Raw genomic sequence first — 12,130 nt, 5'->3', positions numbered from 1 at the left:
TTGGGCTAATCATTCAAAAACATACATTCTACATACGAAAATGAACAATCAAGCCGTTATTTTATTTGTACCGATTAACCCTATTCTGTAAACGGCTGGTTTATTTCATTTGTATTGCAGCATGGAGAATGGGAGTGCATGTTGAATGCTATGGAGGCTTGTGCAATGCATGTCTGGCCTGTTCCGGTAAGACTATTGTTCAAAGCCTTTTTATTTGAACTCATCTATTAGTGATCATAAGTTCAGGAGTCCATCAATACTCTTCTAACCAGTGAGACCAGGTAAAGCACATCTGAAACTATACATGTAGCATTCAAGGGGTTAAGACAGGAAACCAATGGAGAATTATTTGACTTTACAATATTTAATATTGGTCCTTCTAACACGAGTATATTTGATGCAGACTGATCACTTTCCGTTTATATACTGCGTGGAAAAGTTATATCAAGAAAAGAAGTACACCGAGTGGGAAACTTGCTTTGAGGAATTAGATTTAGATCCGAAACCCGTTCTTGATTGTTATAATAGCGGTATTGGACAAGCGGTTAGTTTTCCTGGTAATTATCGCATATTAAGTTTATACCCGTTTCATTGATCTTATTCTTAGCTTGGTGTATACAGCTCGGGCTACAATATATCGATGAAGTAAACGCTCTGGAACCTCCTAAACAATATGTGCCATGGATCGTTGTGGATGGAAACCCGCTTTATGCTGTGAGTATTTCCTATCTTCTTAAGATTGTAACCACTAAATAAAATCGAAATTTATCTATTCTTGCTAGAGAAATGATGTTATTTTGTTACATGTAGGATTACACAAATTTCGTACGTGACGTGTGTAAAGCTTATAGAGGTTCCAACATCCCTCGAGCTTGCCTTGGTATAACCCGCCCAGTTACTATTGGACCTAACCGAGTCGGTTTACACGTGAACGAGTTGTGAAACAGGCTTAATGAATTTGGCATGAGAAGCTAGCTAGCCAAGAGAAAAGACTGATATATTGGGTCTAGGTTTATGATTTCAAGGGTCATGGTTTATTGTTTTGAGCAAGTAAATTCCTTTTTTTGTTATCAAATAAAAGCGTGATTTTTTTATCAAGTTCTATGTTTGGTTTTTCGTTTCATATTGTTTCATTTTATCTGGTATAGTGGTATACATCGATGATCTACTGTTCTAAATCGAATATTAATTATCGCTTCAACGGACGCCCGTAAAGTCCTTTAATCATTGCAACATGAATAAAACGCTAAATAGCCAATGAGCTAGTGATGAAGTGCTAAGGAAAAGACTTGGTGTTCAGTGTGGCCCATGTTCGATTCATGCCCCTAGCATTAGTTTCGATGGCATCAGGTGAGATGATGAGAAACTAGACAAGTATGCGGTATTTACTAATTGGACCCTTGAAATAAATAAGTTTTATCTTACTGTATTGCCGTGTCTGCTGGCAAGTGTTCATGAACGTTACCCTTGGTAAGGGTTTTCTCTGAATTAAAAGACGAGTGTAACTCATATATGACGAATTCGGCTGTTAGCCGCTGACAACTAAGATTATCCATTATGGTGGCCATTTATCACAACCAGTTGTAAGGTGGCACAAAAAGACAAACAAACATTTTAATTAAAATTTTTGAAATTCTTTTTTGTCCACAACTGGTTACAACCTAGTGTGTTCCAGCAACCTAAGTTTGCAACCAAACTTTTATATATAACTTGGTTTTTCATGAAAATAACAACTTCTGACCCTTATTTACAAAATGTAATGACACGGTTTTATTTATAAAAAAATATTAAACATTTGATATAAAATGAAACATGTTTATTTAATAAAATACTGGTTTATGTTAGGCTTTGATAGTGAGTAAGATATTAGATTGGGTTGTATAGGTAGAAAGAGAAAAAAAAAGAGAAATTGATTTTTTTTTAATAAATGATTGGGTTGGATTGAGTTTGGGTTGTGACCAATGTTGTAAAAATCGCTAGTCGCTAGTGGGGAGGTGAGGTGGGGATTTGCGATTAATCGGGATTAATCGAATCGAACTTTAATGTATAATTTTCAATTTTATACATACATACACACATTTTTATATGTAGTTTTCAGTTTTATACATACACAAACATATTTTGGTTAGAATCTCGCTTGAAACCGGGGGTTTTTATTGAAATATCCCGCGGAAAACGGCCGATTTTGGTCGAAATATCACCGAAAACCGTTGTTTTTGTCGGAATCTTGCCGGAAACCGCCAATTTTGGCTTGATTTGACTGAAAATCGCCGATTTTTGCCAGATTTTATCATTGATCGATTAATTGACCAACTAGCTCGAAATTAATCAGTAAAAAAGGGACTAACAATTAATTAAAGATTAATTAGTAGTTAGTCAGGATTTTTTTTACAACACTGGTTGTGACATAGTCTAAAAAAATTAATAAGACTACATACACCAAAAGTGAAGTAAAATCTTTTTAAATTCTAGTGACAAGTATACCAGGACACGAGTCGGGTATCTTTACCACGTCACTGGACCCAGCCGTATGAATCAGGATTCAGGACATGTGCAACCCAAATATCAGAGATCAGATTAGTCAATAGGTAGCAACGGGTGAAACCGAAACAACAATATACATATACCAAACTGAAACAATGGCGGAATCAACAGCTAAACTCGTCTGCGTTACCGGCGCCAGCGGCTTCATCGGCTCATGGCTCGTCCGGCTCCTCCTCGACCGCGGCTACACCGTCAACGCCACCGTCAAAAATCTCAGTAACTTATTATTATTATTAATCACTCACTTAACTGTTTATTGATTAATTACGTGTTTAATTGTAGAGAATGAGAATGAAACGAAGCATCTGGAAGCTTTAGAAGCTGCAGATTCACGGCTCCGTCTCTTTCAAATCGATCTACTCGATTATGATTCGATCGTGGCCGCTGTTACAGGCGCATCCGGTGTGTTCCACGTGGCGTCACCGTGCACCGTTGATAAAGTTCACGATCCGGAGGTGATTTACGGTTATTTCAGGGATGAAGTATTTTTTTCGATTTAACCAGTTGAATGGATTTAGATTTTAAATTAGGAGTTGTGAAGTCAGTGAATGTTCGTGTATGAGAAAGCTATTGTGTAATCTGAACTAGCTAGGGCTCAAGCTCGGCTCGGTAACTTTATTGAGCTGAAAAATCAAGCTCGATCTAAGCTCGCGAGCCGAGCTCATTAATTTTTATTTTTGTTTATATAATTTCTTAACAGATATTGATATATAAACAAAGAAAATATAAAATTAGAGAATTTATAACATTATATGTTTTATTTTTGTTCTTTTTATGAAGTTTTAAAGCTCAAGTGGCATAACATATGTATTATTTTTATTTTTTCTTATTTTAGCATGCTATTATTATATATTAAATTTAGGGTTTAACATAAACGAGCCGAGCCAAGCCGAGCCAACCATAGGTCGAGCTCGGCTCGTTTAGAAATTTAGCCGAGCCAAACATAAACGAGCTTTTTTCGTGCGACCTTTGAACTTTCTGAACAGTCCTATCTGAAAGCAAGTTATATCCAATGTTTTGACTTAATTTTGCTAATTACACTTTTTTTAGTCTGCGATTGTTTGAATTAATGAATTTGAATGCCAATGTAACTACTTCTAAAAGCAGTTTTAGGTTAATAAATTTTCTTGCAAACTTTACATTCCTACAAATTGTATGTTCCTCTTTTGCACCAATATAACTGAAAACAGTTGAGGTTAGTTTGAAGTGAGAGAGTAGCGAGAGAAGTTAGGTAATTCGATTAATTGTCGTTTTTGGTTAAAATACAACAAATCATAAGACTTCTATATGCATTAGAGCATTCGCATTATATGCTCTATATTACCCTTCATCTTTACAATATATAGGAAAATATAGTTCACTTATTGTGCTAGTTAGACTAACAACAAACCTAACTAACTCAAAAGTCAACTGAACTAACTCAGCCAACTCACTAATAATAACTTTCCAATTGCAACAACATTTCCATAACGCATACAGAATTTGGTATGAGCATAAGTAGATCATTATAAAAAGATGTGGAGAGATTACTTGTTGATTTGCAGTTTGGTTGGATGTGTAGAATATTGGATATGATATAGCTATAAATTGACATATGGTTTATGATTGATAGAATGAGTTACTGGCACCTGCAATCAAGGGTACAATCAACGTACTCACAGCAGCAAAGGAGCTGGGAGTTAAGCGTGTGGTTGTCACTTCATCTGTTTCAGCCATTGTGCCTAGTCCTTCCTGGCCATCAGATGTCCCAAAGAGCGAGGATTGTTGGACGGATGAAGAATATTGCAAGCAGAAGGAGGTCAGCGGCCTTTCTTTTGCTCTTAATTTTCAAGATAATTATTTTTGTGGTCATTCTTTTTCTAGTATGTTGTCAGTTACCTTTTAGATCCGATAATGAACAAAAAGCTTACCGAATTTAACCAATTCTGAGAAGTTGCTAGAGAATAATCACGTGGCCAGCATTCTTAGAGATTTTAAACTGTTTGCACTAGATGGGTTGATAAAAGTGTTATGAAGTCAAAAGGGTGAAACTTTAAAGCAAGGTTGGGTTGACCAGGCGTGACCCTGACCCTTCAACAACACATATGTATTTATTTTTTGTTATATAACTAATATCCTAACTTTGTTTATAATTATATTAACCTTAACTTAAATCATTGTCCCATTTCTATTAGTGAAGAAATTTTAAAAGGCTCTAAACAGTTTTAGGTTGGGTGATGGTTGACCAATATCCTAGCTATTTAAGATTTTCAATTTTGAATCATTGGGCCTCTTAGAAATAGATTGATAGAGACCAGCTGACCATTTTACATGTTTACCCTCTATGTTTGGAAACATTGAAACCAACATGATGATTTTGTTTCTTAAACAGTAATGTGAATGCTATTTGAAATTCATGAATTTTTGGATAAAGGTAAGTGATTTAGTGTGTATTTGGAGAAACTTACGCCCTTTTTATGATGTTAGTTGTGGTATCCTCTCTCAAAAACACTAGCTGAGAAAGCTGCATGGGAATTCTCTAAGGAGAAAGGTTTAGATATAGTTGTGGTGAACCCGGGAACAGTGATGGGCCCCATTCTTCCTCCAACAATTAACGCAAGCATGCAGATGATTCTTCTTCTTATCAAAGGTAACCGGCACAATTATATTAGTTGAATTTCACGAAAGCGATTAATATTCTTACGTTTTTGTAAATTCAATGTGAATTCATGTGGTATTGGAGCAGGATGTACAGATACATATGAGAATTTCTTCATGGGTGTTGTTCATGTGAAAGATGTGGCGTTAGCTCATATATTGGTGTATGAAAATAAATCAGCGACCGGAAGACATATGTGTGTTGAATCCATTTCTCATTATGGCGATCTTGCAGCCAAGGTTGCAGAATTATACCCCGAGTATAACATCCCCAGGTACTTTATGCTACTTTCTTACATCTTGCATGATTGAATTATTACATGAGTTACTGGTTATCCACTTAATAAAATCGTCATCAGAATACGGAACTTCATTTGCTTCTAATATAGGTTCTGACAAGGTGACTGGAATAGGTTATACCCGAAACTCGTCATAAATGAACTTGAAACAAACATATAATGCACTATAGGTTCTGATTAGTGGTTCATTTTCTAGCGTTCGGATGGAGTGATGTTGGTTATGATTATTTAACGTTTTAGGGGATACATAGTGAATTTCATACTAGCTTCATTGAAAACCTATAATTGGTTTTTAGATTTTCATACCTTATTGATTTTGGCTATAAACTGTTTGGTTAATTCGGTTATTGAAAAAGATGATTGGGTCAAATAAAATATTAGTGTTCTTTTTAATTTATACACACTTATATGTATCTTTTAGGTTCCCAAAGGACACCCAGCCCGGGTTACTGAGGTCGAAGAACGGAGGTAAGAAGCTCATGGATTTGGGCCTTGAGTTCATACCTATGGAGCAGATTATCAGAGACAGTGTTGAGACTTTGAAAAGCAAAGGCTTTTTATCTTGAATGCCATTTGTCTCACTAGAGATTGTATTTTTAGTTTAAACAATCTCCCTGTTTTTTATTTTATTATGTGTGTACTATATGTGAAAAGAATGCCACTTTGCATTATATATGTGATTTGCAGGCAAGTTCATTATAGAGGTGTAAAAAAATCGGTTCAAGATCGGAAACCGCTTTGTAACCCAAAACCAGAATCGGTATTGAAATTGGTTTGGCAAGAACCAAATCGTCAGTTTGTGATCGGGTTGAGAATACCTCTGTTGAAAACTGTAAAAACCAAAACGAACCAAACTGGTTAAAGTATCGTTAAAAAAACAGGAACTGGTTTTGAGCTGAACTGATCCTTTTTCTCTTAGAAATAAGTTCGGGCAAAAACCGGTTTAGAAAAAAAAATAATTCTCATGCTTGTAGTCACTTTAAAAAAATCTAACCAAAATAACTTCCAACAGGTTGAGCCTGTTAGTTTGTAAGTTGTAACATAAGAATTTATATGATTTGGGATAACATGAGTGTAAATAAGTGAATCAACTAATGAATTATTTGAGATTGACTTGTTAAATGTTCATATTGAGCCAAGTTAAAAAGACCACCCTGAGCTTAAAAAATAAGCTCATTTAGTAAATGAGCATGATCTAAAAGAAGCTTGACTTATTGAGCTTGAGTAAACTGTTAAGAGTCTAAATCATACAATTATCCTGTATATTAAAGGACAATGTTGGCAGTATTTTAGCAATCTACGGTAGCAGAGGCATTTAGGGAATTCAGTAAAGTAACAAGGTTGTTTTTATAATTTCATTAACATTATAGAGGTAGGGTACCAAAAAGGCCCAAATACCCTTAAGCAACATCTGCGGGTAAGAGAGGAACCCCTCATATATCACCCGCGGAACATATGGATCACCCGCACAACATGGTAGAGGAAGAACATCCTTGCACCACACGCGGAAGCATCTAGGCACCCTCGGAAGTCATCTGCAGGACAGGACATCTGTCCGCCAAAATGACCGGAAGGCAGTGCCAATAGGACAGCTGTAGATAACTAACTATCTTTTAGAAGAATAACCACGATCGTTACTTGAAGAATACGGGACTCACCAACCAATGAGCGAAGGACACCTGGCCAGGTTGTTATAACCGTGCACATGGCAAGGGTATGATCCGTCCTATCAGAAGGTGACGTGTGTCCAGGTTGTTATACCCATGCACATGGGACGTATAGCTCAACCTATCACAAAGGGACACACGTTCAGACGGTTATTAAGATCTTCTAGAAAGGGGACAGCTGGCCTAATCACCTTCCCATATCCTTCGGCTAAATACCTTGTCAACCTGCATGAGGTATTCATTCACTCACTCACATAATCACTCTCATATACTCCCACTGTACTTACTCTGTTTACTTGAGTACTTCCTCTCTTAAAGAACTGTACAGATTCTTATGCCGGAGGGTGGTTACGGGAAGACCCCCCCCTCTTGTCCTTCTCGTAACGAGACTCACGGTGTCTGTTTTGCAGGTTCTTGTCACTGGACTTTAGGAAGTTTCTACTCATATTGTGTTGGTTGTTATCATATCCTACCCTGTGGACTAAATGGATCCAGGACCCGAATATGGGATCGGATCCGTGTTTCTTCTCTGGCACATTCATTAATCGCAGAACTGCAATACTCATCCAACCTGCCGTGGAACATGTCAACAAATCGATCGCCATTGATTCTTAGGTTGCCGCCTTGCATATTCTTAAAGCCTTAGCTCTAGATTTTCAAGGATTCACGACGTTTGGATTGGCGGAGAAATAAAGTTGTACATGGTTTAAGAGGGCGGGGATTAAAAGTAGGGTAGAATATTATTTGTTGAATTTGTGCAGAAATATCAGCATGCATTACTTTAGTTTCGATAAATGGTTTATGAGGTTTGATTGTTTATTCATCAGTTTACAACAATTTGTATTTGATGTGATAAATGAAAGTTGATTTGATGGTGGCATAACTTCGTTTACAGCAGTTCGTTTTATATGCATGTCAAATGATTATATGCTTACTTTCATTGATGAGATTCTGGGTTTGTTTGTGGCTTAATTACTTTGAGAAATAATAGATCTAAATTCTAGGTGCTTAGTAGTGTGTCGGGGGGGGGGGGGGGGGGGGGGGGGCGCTAATACATATATTGACATAATTTAATTTGATATTGTTCATGCTATCATATTTTACCAAAAGGAATTCTCTTTATACTGAACTAAACAACTTAGGTTATGTGATGGTGTAGTTATTTGTTCATGAAGTATGAAAGAAAGTGAAGGTAAAAACTCACTATGGTATAACTATGGGAAAAAACGAAGTTTGACTTATTGGGTCAAAGAGGTCAACTTTCTAACATAAAAATTGTTGTGGGTATATTACTAATTAGGCCCTAGCTTAGCTCATGTGAACTTACGAGAGCTTAAACTCCACTTGTTTCATCTTTTTTTCTAAATTTTGAGCTCGGTTGCTAATTAATTAATTAATTTATATATATTTTTAGTTACTTATATATTTAGAAAATTTCTATAAAGTAATGATCCAAGCTCGACTCAAACTCGTATCCAAACTTTGAACGAGCCATTGTTTTGACTCAAACTCAGTTTAACACTGTGAATCTTATTTATTCTTACTATACTAATAAAAGAAAATGTTGAATCTTAGATGTCAAACTTACATTTCTTATAATTCTTAATTTTCATCTCATTCTATCTAGCTATCCATGGGTTATGAGTCAAAACCATTTTGTCAAGTGAGTTATAACATAGTGTGAATTTTATTCATTATTAAATTAAGTGTCATTTTCATACATGAAGTTTGACAAACTACACAACTTTAATGTCTTTTTAAATTTCTTGTAAATCAACACTTGACGTTGCCATTAAAATCATGCTATTTTAGTACTTTTTGTTAACCTAGTTTATTTTTTCCAGTAAATAACAAATCTTATTTATTTTCTTCATTTGAAAATTTTTATGTATACATAGACTTAAAAAACTAAAAAGTATACAAGAATTCCAGTTGAACTCACCCATAGATATTATTTTATTCGTATACACGTGTCATCACATCCTTTCTCTCTAGTCTCTACACTCAACAGACATTCGTATACACTGACGGTGGCATTCAATGAACCAACCGCCACCCTTCCGCCAATCCACCATTACCACTTTTTCTAACCGGACAGTTTCATGCAATCCCCTAAAACAACCAAAACACACAGTGGCAACACTAACCCCAAATATAAAACCATAATAATAATTCACATTCACCCCATACTCCATTACCATTATTCACCGTAATATGAATTCTCATCGGTGCAACAGTCGCCGATCAAGTATTGCAATCGTGTCATTGGTGGTGGTTGCTGCAGAAGAGAAAGTGAAGTTGACGTTATACTATGAAGCTTTGTGTCCGTCTTGTGCCGATTTCAATCTGTACAAGATATTCGATAACGGATTGATTTCGATCGTTGATCTTAAGCTTAGTCCGTACGGGAACGCTAGGATCAGTTCCAATGGTACACTCGTTTGCCAGGTTTGTCTGTTTTATTCGAATAAGCATGTAAACGGACCGGACACATGTAGACACGTTTTGTTTGTTCCGTTCATTTATGTTTGTGACCGTCTATTTGTGTTCGTTTATATATGTTTGTTCGTTTTGTTTTTAATTTTAATAAATATACAGGTGGTCATTATTTTATAGGATTTGGATCAAATACAAATGAATATAACGTGTTAAACGTGAGAATCAAGTAGTGTAGTTATATATACAGTATATTTGATTCTCACGTTTATCATATTAATTTCATTTTTATGTTAGCCTTCCCCTATATTTATATACCCCTATATTTATATACATAAAAATATAAAAGCGAGCTACAGAGATTAAGTGGCGTAATTATCAATAAAATTAGCGTAATTACACTACACTACAATTACATTATCTTGTATATATAATTACACGACTTGATTCGTACAATTAACACGTTAATTTAATTTGTATTTATACAAACCTTAACTTTATATACATAAAAACATTAAAGCGGCTCGTTTGAAACATAATTTTCTAAAAATTTACTCGTAAATATATCACTATAGTCTGAATTAGTATTTTTTTAAAAAAATCATGATTAAAGGTACGGACCGATTTTTATTAGTTTATTTTTCTCGAAAATCTTTAGTCTATGTCATTAGTTATAAATTAAATATATATGGATTTTCTTGATTACATATTAGTATATTACACATGCTTGCATATTCGAATTTTTTTGAAAAAATGTATCAATAGTAAAGTTTAAATTGTCAGTTCGGTTTACACAATTATTTGCATGTTGCAAACTGAACCAAACCAAACCGTTAACCTTTCAAAACCAAAGCATGAATCAAACCGTTTGAATCTCAAAGTCTCAAACGGTCGAACCAGCGATTAATTGTTAACTCGGTTTCAATGATAATATATTATTATATATTAACACCTCTAATCAAACATACTTTAACTGGTATGATATTATAATCATAAATATCATGATGAGGTAAATTATAAGTCTTGTAAGCAATAATAATATAGTCACTCAACTTACAACAATTATAATCAATCCGTTATTCTATAAAATTTATTTATTCATTTTTGTTGCAGCATGGTGAATGGGAGTGTATACTTAATACTGTAGAGGCTTGTGCAATTCATGCATGGCCTGCTGTGGTAAGACTATTGTTCAAATCTCTTTATTTATTTTCCTTTTTTAGTAACCATTAAAACCCGTTAGGAAAAACTCAGAGGCCCATCAATACCCCGCTAACCAGCGGGACCAGGTAAAATTCAACTTACAGTGTGCTGGTAGTCTTCAAGGGGTTAATAGTTAAGACATCATTTGACTTTGTAGTATTGATCCTTCTAACACGAATATTTGATGCAGAGCGATCACTTTCCTTTTGTATCTTGCGTGGAAAAGTTAAAATGACGAAGGGAGGTACACCGAGTGGAATACATGTTTTACGAAATTAGATTTGGATCCAAAACCCATTGTAGACTGTTACAAGAGTGGTATTGGACACAAGGTTTGTTTACTTGCTAATCGCGTGTTAAGTTTATGCCCGTTTCGTTGCTCTTATTCTTATCCCATGTATGCAGCTTGAGCTACAATACGCGGATGAAACAGCCGCTCTTAAACCTCCTCATAAATATGTGCCGTGGGTCGTTGTGGATGGAAAACCGCTTTATGATGTGAGTATTTCATATGTTTGTAAACGATAAACAAATTTGTCATTTGTTGATTTTTGTCTAGAGAAATTAATGACATTATTTTTTTGTGACATGTAGGATTACACAGATTAAGTTTCATATGTAAAGCTTAAAGGTTCTAACGTTCCCCGAGCTTGCCTTGGTATTTCCCGCACAAATACCGCTCCAACGGACAATGCAAGGTTCTTAACTCATGTGTGCTACAACGGAGAAGATGTGAAGTCAAAGGGGAAGTCACTATTGGAAGTCATCTCATCAACGGTGGCTTCTTGGATGATCATGTAGGAATAAGATAATCTATGTAAGGTTAATAACTTAATGATAAAAGTGTTATCCTAGTGACTTCTTTTCACAAATGTCAATCAGCTAGAAAAAAAGGGCTTTTAATGAGGATCCATAGGCCCAAAATGCTGCTTATTCTAAAATTGCACACACACCATAAGTGGGCTTTCCTACAGTACAAAATTTCCAGGTTTCGGCCCAAAAAAAGCTCCTTAAAAAATTGCAGTTTGTAAACTAGAGTAGAGGTGAATAAAACCCGAAACCGGAACCGGACCTGATAAAAATACCCGGTATCGGGTTTTTAATACCCGTACCCGACCCTACGCGTAGGGTACGGATATGGTATGCATTTCAGTACCAAAAACCATACCCGGAACCCAAACCAGGTCTTACAAATACCTGAAACCAGGATTTTCAAATACTCGATTTATACCCGATATTATCCGAAAGTACCTGGAAAAATAATCTTAAAAGGTGCAACCTTTTAAAAAATCCAATATATATCCGAAAATAGGGCTGGCAATTGGGTACCTGTTAAAGACACGA

At 35.5% G+C, this 12,130-nt stretch overlaps 2 protein-coding genes and 1 pseudogene across 4 annotated transcripts; all 3 read left to right on the top strand.

The window, feature by feature from the left end:
* The first annotated feature begins 50 nt into the window (after positions 1–50).
* LOC143631808 (gamma-interferon-responsive lysosomal thiol protein-like) lies at positions 51–1,044 on the top strand. Of its 2 annotated transcripts, XM_077100446.1 has the most exons (4): positions 51–186; positions 404–544; positions 622–714; positions 811–1,044. In XM_077100446.1, exons 1-4 carry the CDS (start codon positions 139–141, stop codon positions 940–942), a joined length of 414 nt encoding a protein of 137 aa, XP_076956561.1. In that variant the 5' UTR covers positions 51–138; the 3' UTR covers positions 943–1,044. The 2 variants fall into 2 exon arrangements, with proteins under 2 accessions (XP_076956561.1, XP_076956560.1); XM_077100445.1 differs by lacking the exon at positions 51–186 and having other exon boundaries at positions 284–544.
* Positions 1,045–2,558: 1,514 nt separating this feature from the next.
* LOC143631903 (cinnamoyl-CoA reductase 1-like) lies at positions 2,559–6,180 on the top strand. The gene is made up of 6 exons (XM_077100535.1): positions 2,559–2,760; positions 2,827–2,999; positions 4,157–4,342; positions 5,011–5,173; positions 5,270–5,456; positions 5,902–6,180. Exons 1-6 carry the CDS (start codon positions 2,640–2,642, stop codon positions 6,044–6,046), a joined length of 975 nt encoding a protein of 324 aa, XP_076956650.1. The 5' UTR covers positions 2,559–2,639; the 3' UTR covers positions 6,047–6,180.
* A 3,181-nt stretch (positions 6,181–9,361) lies between these two features.
* On the top strand, positions 9,362–11,658 carry LOC143631807 (gamma-interferon-responsive lysosomal thiol protein-like; annotated as a pseudogene). Its single transcript, XR_013153433.1, has 5 exons — positions 9,362–9,595; positions 10,697–10,762; positions 10,977–11,118; positions 11,192–11,284; positions 11,381–11,658. The product of XR_013153433.1 is annotated as a gamma-interferon-responsive lysosomal thiol protein-like (transcript).
* The last annotated feature ends 472 nt before the right edge of the window (positions 11,659–12,130 follow it).

This window comes from Bidens hawaiensis, unplaced genomic scaffold, assembly GCF_021521415.1.
Source record: "Bidens hawaiensis isolate Kalapana, Puna unplaced genomic scaffold, B.hawaiensis_p1.1 tig00006258_1, whole genome shotgun sequence".
In the NCBI taxonomy this organism is placed as follows: Eukaryota; Viridiplantae; Streptophyta; class Magnoliopsida; order Asterales; family Asteraceae; genus Bidens; species Bidens hawaiensis.
This window is presented reverse-complemented; position numbering and strand designations above follow the sequence as displayed.